Here is an 8,651-nt window from a genome sequence, read left to right as displayed (position 1 = left end):
CTTGTCAACAGTAAATGTGTAACCCACAGGGGATCCCAGTCAGCTTGGCTTCTTAATTGAGTAAGTGGATGGAGGACCGACATGGAAGCTAAGCTATCATCCACTACAGATGGGTTCAACGTAATCATGTAATTTAGCTGGTTTTATGAACACAAACATTAATGTCAGGAAAAGTGTGCACTATATTTAGAAACTTTTATCCCTTTCTTTTGCAGGCAAAAAGCCACTTTGTTTATTGCACTATTCAGGCATGCAACACATCCTGGTTTGTCCGCCTGCTGCTTGGCTCTATAATGACCGTGTCAATTTGGCATCTTCCAAGTACACTGTGAATTTTGATATTTCTTGCATCTCAGTTTGAGATAATTCTACAGCAAAACAAATCCTGAGCACTATCCAGCTAACACAGTAATGGCTTTAGAGTTTGCTAGTTCAGCTCAGTCTTCATTTTCAATGGCTAACAGTGCATTTTAATAAGCTTATTATATCATGCTGACCATGGACTGCCATTATGGAATAAAAAAGCAGTCAAAGTCGAGACAAATTTCCCTTCCACCCCTGTGGTTTTCCGGTTTCACCTATAAAAATTGAAGAAAGTCAGTCAGTTGGTGTGTTCAGTAGAGGAGGGACTTCTGGATGGTAAGTGATGGAGACAGTAGCTGCATCCAAGTCGCTGCTATTTTCTGATTCAGAAAGGTCCTAAACTACCGTTGTTACCAAGTCCAGCTCATAACAGTACTAGCTCTCTCAGTTCATGGGCATGGGCTCAGTTTACAACGTCTTTACCACCAGGTAATTGGGATCTCTCCTGTCCTGTTGCCACTGGAAGTGTTTCCCCTCTGTCATCCCATTTGTAGTCTTCTTATTCCTCCCAGTAAACTCTGGTTTAAGGGAAGTGGGTCTGTACATCACAACTATCAACAATACTGCCTTCTTGTCTTGTCCAATAAGTCTCTCAGACTCTCCGGCTGGTCCAAAACGCTGCAGCTCATGACGTGTGCTGACTAGATCTAAGTAGAGAGAGCACATCTATCCTGTGTTAGCTTCTTAAAATCCTTCTTCTGACCTACAAAGCTCTTAATGGTCAGACACCTTCATATCTTAAAGAGCTTATAGTGCCCTATTACCCCTTAAAATAGAGTATGGTCTGAAATTCCAACAGCTAATAAGAGTGCTACAGGTGGAGGAAGACGTGTGTGCTATAAAAAAAAAAGCTTTCTGTGTCTAAATGTCTAAATAGAGCGTTCATATACACTGACATTGTTTTTCATGCGCAACCTAGATAGGTTCAGTCTTCAGCAGTCGCTGGCCTAGCTTCTGTTTGTTCTCTCTCCAAATTCTTGAAATGGGGTTGAGTTGACCAGGATCACCTGTGGGTAACACACACTTACTATTGACCAGCACCTCATAAAACCCCACTTCCTGAGCAATATCCTTCATAGTTTTTGAAAATATTTCTGCAGTGAAATGGTGCAATCGAACCATTAATGAATGTACCCAAAAACATGTTTATGTCTGATCCATTTTAAAGTGTTGCACACGGGAGCAGCCTTTGACAATCCACTCTTCAATTGATTTTTCCATTATGTCTACTATTAGTGAGCACATCCTTTCCCCTCTCCCCTTCTAGTGCTCCAGTAACAACAACATTTTGACACAGGTTTATTATGGGATTTTGCAAGCCTCATTTATTTTAAAACACAACACATTCTTCTCTCTTTGCGTCAGACCACATATAAAAACATTGTATGCATTTTCAGTAAAGCCCATAATATTAACAAACACACAAGGAATAGAGTTCAGGATGACTGCAGACAGAATGGATGGTGATGAGCATTGTTTAGATTTTTGTTCTGATGTTTTCATGCCCCCTATTGGCCACTATGAGGAACATCAGCTATGTGACAATGAATTTCAGGCGTTATCCTTCTAGAAGTATTCAGATATTTTTCTCAACATTGGATAGGAATCAATTATAGACTCAGGATTCACACCACTGGGTGACAGTTAAGACAGACAGTTATGTAAGGCTGTCAGGTTTGATCCATGTGTGTCCTCGTTTTCTGACTTTACATCAGTATCCTTTAACTTTCATTTGACATATCTTTATCGAACCTGTTCAAATCATCATTTCAATTCCACATATCATCATCCTCAGTCTCATTTTGGAAAAGGAAGGCATCTGAGGTCACAGGCAGATTCCGTAACCCAATTCACATGAAGTTTTTTTCATCAGGCACAGGCTTTGATGTTGATCATGACATCTGATGCAGTCAGTGTTCAAACGAGCTCAGGAGCTCAGTCATGGTTTACCTCTGAGGTGTTTTGATCATTTGCAGTTTTAGTACTTGCTTGCCTCTTCAAACCCTTGAAGAAGCTTGGCAGTGATGCTATCTTGTATGGGTTTTTCTTGTACGTGACTGCTTTGTGGGTTTCTTCTTTGGACACGTCTACATACTCTGCTGCACCCGTCACATTCTTTTCAATGTTGTTGATCAAGTCCCCCTGATTCAAGAAAAACACAGCAGTCAGGTTTTGGGTCATGGCATAGGAACACCTAGTTATCTGTGGTTATTTCCATATAAAGCAGAAGTCTTACGTGACTCTCCAAGAGCATGGCAGTGTCAGCAAACACCTCGTGCAGCTCTTTGATGCCGGACTCCAGGCAGATGATGTCCTGATGACGAGATTCAATCTCACTTAGAGCCTGGCTCGAAATTCGAGCATTGGAGTTGATCTGTGAGAGAAAAAGTGCACCCATTGATTTTAAATGAATCATCTTAACAGCTTTACAAGCATTGCATTTAAAAATCCATTTGATAAACAACACAAACAGCCTTATGATTGATATCTCTAAGTATTACTCAGCTTTGTTGGATACTTGAGTCAGATTATTTTTTTTTGGTAGAACAAGTAAGTTGAATCCAAGGGAGAGGTTCCGGTGGCTGGTGGTCGGGCTTTCAGCAGTGTGACTGCCCCCTGGTGGCTGGCTGCAGTATAGGTCAAAAAATCTGTCTCCCCCATTCATTTGAATGGGGGAGCAGTCAAGCTTTAAAAAATAAATACACATCGTACGAATGCTTCTTTCATCCGTATGCTGTGGTGATATGTAGTTAGTATTTGACTGTTTTGTGTTCAAGGTCTCTTTTTCCTGAAAAGTTTCTTTTTCGTTAGTTATTAGAACTGGCCTAGAACTGGACAGTCTGGAGTCAGTGGCTGAGAGGAGGTTGATGGACAAACTGCGAGCCATCCTGGACAACCCCTCTCACCCTCTCCATGATGAGCTGTGGCTGATGGGGAGCTCGTTCAGTCAGCGCATCATTCCACCACGGTGCAAGACTGAACGCTTCAGGCGCTCCTTTGTGCCCACTGCCATCAGACTGTTGAACAGTAATGGAGGCCACAGACTGCGCCATGCTGACCACTGACACCCCCCCCCCATGAACAGATCCATAACATCCCTGCTCTGTCTGTCACACTCCATCATCCCATCCTGAACTCTCTCTTGACTGCTGCTGGCATTATAATGTATAATATACTGTATTATATAATTATCTTGCTATATTATATTTTGTTAAATTACATTACTATTCTAAGTACAACCAATGGTCATATTACATACAAATATTCTTCTATTTATTGCTTAATTTGTCATTACCAACCATAATCACACCATGTCAACCTGTCACTACTGAAACATTTTTTAATACTGCCTGTAATTACTGCTATTTAATTTAAATTCCATTTGTAACATTGTATATATCTAAATTGTATTCTAGCTTTATTTATCTATTTTATTTTACTTATTTTCATTTTATTTTATTTTATTATTATTATTATTATTTTTTTTTATGTTATTTTGTTTTATTTTTTTGTTATATTTTTAATTTTTATTTTGTACTTATTTTTTTATCTTATTTTGTACTTATTGTACTTATTTTGTACTTATTGAAACTTCTTTCTTGATTGTACTTATGTCTGGGTTGCTGTAACAACTGAATTTCCCCCCCGGGGGATCAGTAAAGTAATATCTTATCTTATCTTATCTTAGAGTTTAAAAAACGGGGTTTTACTTCCAGGTTTCCTTTGATTCACAGCCGCCGTGGAGTGAAACTTCAAAGGACACACAGCGACTTGTGCCGTTACGCTGTAGGGCGGAGCTTATTACAGTGGCTTTACAGGCTCTGGCTGCACAATGGCGGCGCCCAGGAGCGGGATTTTTTGGCTTCAGAACCGTACAACGGGAAGAGGCGGAGCAACGCTGTCCATTTTTATTTACAGTCTATGGTTGAATCTGAATAGCAGACTGCTGCCCCTTCCAAATAACAGGCTGCCTCTTATACTGGTGTGACTTATATACTACATTTTACAGTACATGTTTTTTAGACATTTTTTTCTGTTCCAAAGTTGAAGAACATTTCACTTACATCAGATATGAAGATGGTAAGATTTTCACGGTGCAGCATCTCCTCTAACTCATCATCTGTAGTAACTCTATTCACTGAAATAAAAACAAACATGATATAAGTTTTCAGATGATAATGAAGTTTGACACAAGTCATTGTTTGGTGCAACTTTGTAAATCAGAATGTGTGTGCTGCAAAAACAGTGAAACAAAACAAAACATGAAATGACATGTATTTTTAATTTTTCACCACAAGATGGTGTCATTACACTCTGTATCTCTGTTCCTTCAAACAAAAACAACAAGGTTTAATGTGGATTTCATCCAAGTGTTTCATCTATAGGGAAAAAGCTAAGATGATTCAAATGTAAAGCTGATCTTCCAAAATACCTACACGGATAAACAGAACACCAAGGATGAGAACGCAACAGGACAGATTTTCTTGATGATAAAGGAGAGCTGGTGGGCTCCATCTCTTCAGAAAACTAGAACTGTAGTGGTATTAAGGGTCATTATCTAAGACATGACATTGGTTTAAAGAACACAGAGCAAAGGGGGAGAAGGACGAAGTACTGTTTTGGCTCAATTTTTTGGTAACTCACCAATCTCTAGCTGTCTCTGAATTTGAGCTTTGCATTTATCTCTGAAGCCGATTTGAGCTTTGTGGTATCCCCTCATGACGTCAGCAAACCATCGAGTCAGATGCGAGTGCTGGTGAAAGGAAGTCAACAGAGTTTTGCATCAGATCATTGAACTCAACTTTAGAGGAAATTAAATTATAGATGTGGTTGGTGTGAAAACATTGAGGCCTCTCTGGAACAAATGGAGTATGTGTAAAACTTCAGAGCTGTCTGTCTGTGTACACCTAGCGTTTTCAAGAGATCAAAGTGTGGCCAGACCTGGTTCTTGTGAATTCGCTGGATGACTGAGGCACTTGTGCTGTTCTCGTCTACCGGCAGGTCCTTCTGCATTGCTGGAGAACATGAGACAGATCTGACATTAAAAACAAGCCTATAATTAATGTAAAACTTTGATTTAACTCAAACATACTATTCACTATACACACAGTCTGTGCAGAAACAATGGTTCAATTAAAGCCAGTCTGTTAACAAATGTACTTTGTATTATCTGTATGGTGATATAAAGCACACTTCTTTGAGTGGAGTACAGTAGCCTTCCTTTTTTATGCATTTGCAAGTCAAATTCCATGATATGAACTGTGTTACCCTTAGAACTAGAGGAAGTGTGATGCCACTGCATAGTTCCTGCTCATTGTTTTGAACAATGACAACATACAGCCTCATATGATAATAACTTTGCACATTGAACACTGTTGTATCTGCACAAGTTGTGCTATGTCCCTACTACAGTTTGAGGCAACTCAGCATATGCTATCCCAGAGGGCATTGTGCAAGAATTCAAGAAATATAGTATCTCCACTCACATTTTAACTTGGCTCGGACCAGGTTTACATTCTTCTTGGTCTCATTGTTTAGCAGCTCCAGTTCCTTTCTGCTTTCTGGAACAACATAAAAGAAGTTCACTTCATGGAGTGGGTAGTAGCAGTTGTATTTGCATTTGAAATGTATTGTGCATTGAAATTACAGGTTTAATATTACAATAATCACAGCTTTGTCTATATTCTTTCTATAGTTTTACCCTGGCCATACACACAAGGACAGGTCTGACTTGGTGATTCAATGAGACTGCTAGAACGCAAACGTTTGACAGTGATGATTCCACAGACATTTGATTTCACAGAAAATCATGTGATTAAATGTGACTGCAGAAGAAAAACAAACATGAAGGCTGATCAATCTCATCAACTGGGTGTCCTAGAATGTGTTCAGTTAGAATCCTGGCCAAGAAGTCAGTATAGGTGTGGCTTATATGGCACAGTTGTGTTTACATTCGCTGCCATATTTGTGAGCTGTAAATGTACGCAACATCCAGTTAGTGACACTCCCTGGCCTGCTCCTCTCATCCGTTTATTGCAGGTGTTCTGTCGAAAGCAGTCTGACCTGGAACTGTAAATATCAAACGTGTTTGATATTTACAATCCCAGGTCGGGGAAGGCTCTGACTCTGCCAGGAGCAGTAAAATAGTCATATTGACATCACACACTTGAGGATTATTTGGAAAATGTAATCGGTTGAGACAAGCCTCGAATCCGGCCATGCCCCTGGATCAATCATAGCTAAACATACCAGATCAACTTTTGTCAACAAGAGTGGAGAGCATATTAGCATCAGCTAGGGCTGTGGATGAAAAGTGCTAATTATTAGCACATTATGCTAAATTAGCGAAATACTGCTATGTGCAATGCTCATGATGGATTAAGGTGGGGTCAGACTGAGTCTTACCCTGTCTTGAAGTTGGGTCTCTGTTCATAATTTGACATAGAGTGGTCTAGACCTGCTCTGTTTGTAAAAGCGTCTTGAGATAACGTTTGTTGTGATTTGGCGCTATACAAATAAAGATTGATTGATTGATTGATTGATTGACATTTGTAACATTGTATATATCTAAATTGTATTCTAGCTTTATTTATCCATTCTATTTTACTTATTTTTATTTTATTTTATTTATTTTATGTTATTTTGTTTTATTTTTTGTTTTATTTAATTTTTTTTATTTTTATTTTGTACTTATTTTTTTTAATCTTATTTTGTACTTATTGTACTTATTTTGTACTTATTGAAACTTCTTTCTTGATTGTACTTATGTCTGGGTTGCTGTAACAACTGAATTTCCCCCCCGGGGGATCAATAAAGTAATATCTTATCTTATCTTATCTTATTATTAGTATTATTGGCTTGTAAATGCAAGAAATCTCTGTTTTCATCATGTCCTGAAATTTAAGTGGTGGTATAAAAAGGGCTGGGTTCATTTGTTTCACTTAATTACTACGTTTTTTTTTCACAAACAAGCAGCAATGTGTTTGTCAAAGGCAGATGTTTTGTTGTTGTTGCTCTGTTTGTCCTCTGTGTGTTGAACACCCTGAAGGGAAGGAAAGATCTCTTGCAGTCTCAGCACAATAGTGAAGGCGTCAGGTTTCTGCATTTCTATCATTTGCAGATACGTTTTCATCATGCATAGAAACACCAACCACATACATGCAGAATAAGACTTCACAATGCACCTCTGAGTAATACTTAGCCTACTCTTGTCTTGGTTTGAATTGGCAAGGATGGCGCCATGTCTCCTCTCCACCTCCTCTGCTTGACAGGAGATCTTCTCAATGAGGCATCTAACCTCTCCCACCTGTGTATCACACAGACACACGTAAACACGGTAGTCTACTACTGAATGTGACGAGACAAAAAGACAAACAGACTTTGAGAAGTTTACCTGTTGGAAAAAATCCTCCATGTTAACTGTCTTCTCTACGGCAGCTGTCATACTATCCTGCCGCTGTGGAAAACAAAACAGGGAAACATCAGACTACCCAACATACTCACCTGTAGCTCAAAATAATCCTGCACGAGAGCGTTTCAAGCTCCTGCAACATTAGTAAGACCAATTTAAGAGCCACATAGTCAGGATATCTCTTTAACACGCTGCTGCCAGAAGCTACACAACATCAACATCAAGCCCGTGTGCAGCATAAAGTCTTTAAACTGACCAAACCGGTAGTTATTATAAAGCCTGCCATGCTTATTACTTTCTCCTAACTGCAAACAGGAGTAAGACATATTGATTGGGTAGCCTATATCTGTTACTTTCGGTATTCAAGTAAAAGCTCGACCTCCTCTACCTGCCTTCCTGTGTCCTTTCTCCTGTGTCTCCTCCTGCCCTGCGTGAACGCACCTGTGTGTATTATAATGAGCGCGTGCACGCAGGCGCGTTTCCGCCAGAGCGAGCAAACAAAGAAGCCAACTGCCAGTGCTCACACCGGTCTGTTCAAGGTAAGGGTACACAAAGCCAACTGAAGCATAAAGGTGGGCAGGTGAGGCGTTTTAAATGTGAAGCAAACGCTGTAGTTTTTCCACATTTATAGGCACAGACCTATGAGTGAAATAATGGTGGTGCTTGAGCTACTTACACTCCACTTAAAGATGACATATCATGCAAAATTGACTTTTTAATGGTTCTTTACCTGAAATATGTTTCCCTGGCATGTCTACAAACCCCCCGAGAATGAAAAAAATCCATTCTGCCCCTGTTTTGATTTCTACATCTTTCTGTAAATGTGTGTGAAACGAGCCGTTTCAGACTTCCGTGTTTTTGTTACGTAACAACAATA

The 8,651-nt window shown here is 39.5% G+C and overlaps 1 protein-coding gene across 4 annotated transcripts; it reads right to left on the bottom strand.

Moving 5' to 3' along the window:
- Positions 1 to 1,661: 1,661 nt before the first annotated feature.
- On the bottom strand, positions 1,662 to 8,267 carry LOC117831065 (syntaxin-2-like). 4 transcript variants are annotated; one of them, XM_034709543.1, is made up of 9 exons: positions 8,163 to 8,267; positions 7,757 to 7,819; positions 7,570 to 7,669; positions 5,850 to 5,924; positions 5,305 to 5,378; positions 5,008 to 5,116; positions 4,428 to 4,501; positions 2,600 to 2,737; positions 1,662 to 2,505 (listed from the first exon to the last, which is right to left on the bottom strand). In XM_034709543.1, the coding sequence occupies exons 2-9, from the start codon at positions 7,805 to 7,807 to the stop codon at positions 2,299 to 2,301; spliced, it is 828 nt and encodes a 275-aa protein (XP_034565434.1). In that variant the 5' UTR covers positions 7,808 to 7,819; positions 8,163 to 8,267; the 3' UTR covers positions 1,662 to 2,298. The 4 variants fall into 4 exon arrangements, with proteins under 4 accessions (XP_034565434.1, XP_034565435.1, XP_034565436.1 ...); XM_034709544.1 differs by having other exon boundaries at positions 8,167 to 8,235; XM_034709545.1 differs by having other exon boundaries at positions 8,154 to 8,200.
- Positions 8,268 to 8,651: the final 384 nt, after the last annotated feature.

Source organism: Notolabrus celidotus, chromosome 19, assembly GCF_009762535.1.
Source record: "Notolabrus celidotus isolate fNotCel1 chromosome 19, fNotCel1.pri, whole genome shotgun sequence".
NCBI classification, from domain to species: Eukaryota; Metazoa; Chordata; class Actinopteri; order Labriformes; family Labridae; genus Notolabrus; species Notolabrus celidotus.
Note: the sequence above shows the minus strand (reverse complement) of the source record. Positions and strands in the feature narration are given on the sequence as shown.

Excerpts from the sequence above, each read along its gene's own strand:
- LOC117831065 (XM_034709542.1), bottom strand. The coding sequence starts at position 8,060 with ATGGCAGGCTTTATAATAACTACCGGTTTG. Across the intron at positions 4,502-5,007 it reads TCAGAGACAGCTAGAGATTG|TGAATAGAGTTACTACAGAT; the intron begins GTGAGTTACCAA and ends TTTTTATTTCAG. Across the intron at positions 2,506-2,599 it reads CCATGCTCTTGGAGAGTCAC|GGGGACTTGATCAACAACAT; the intron begins GTAAGACTTCTG and ends TTCTTGAATCAG.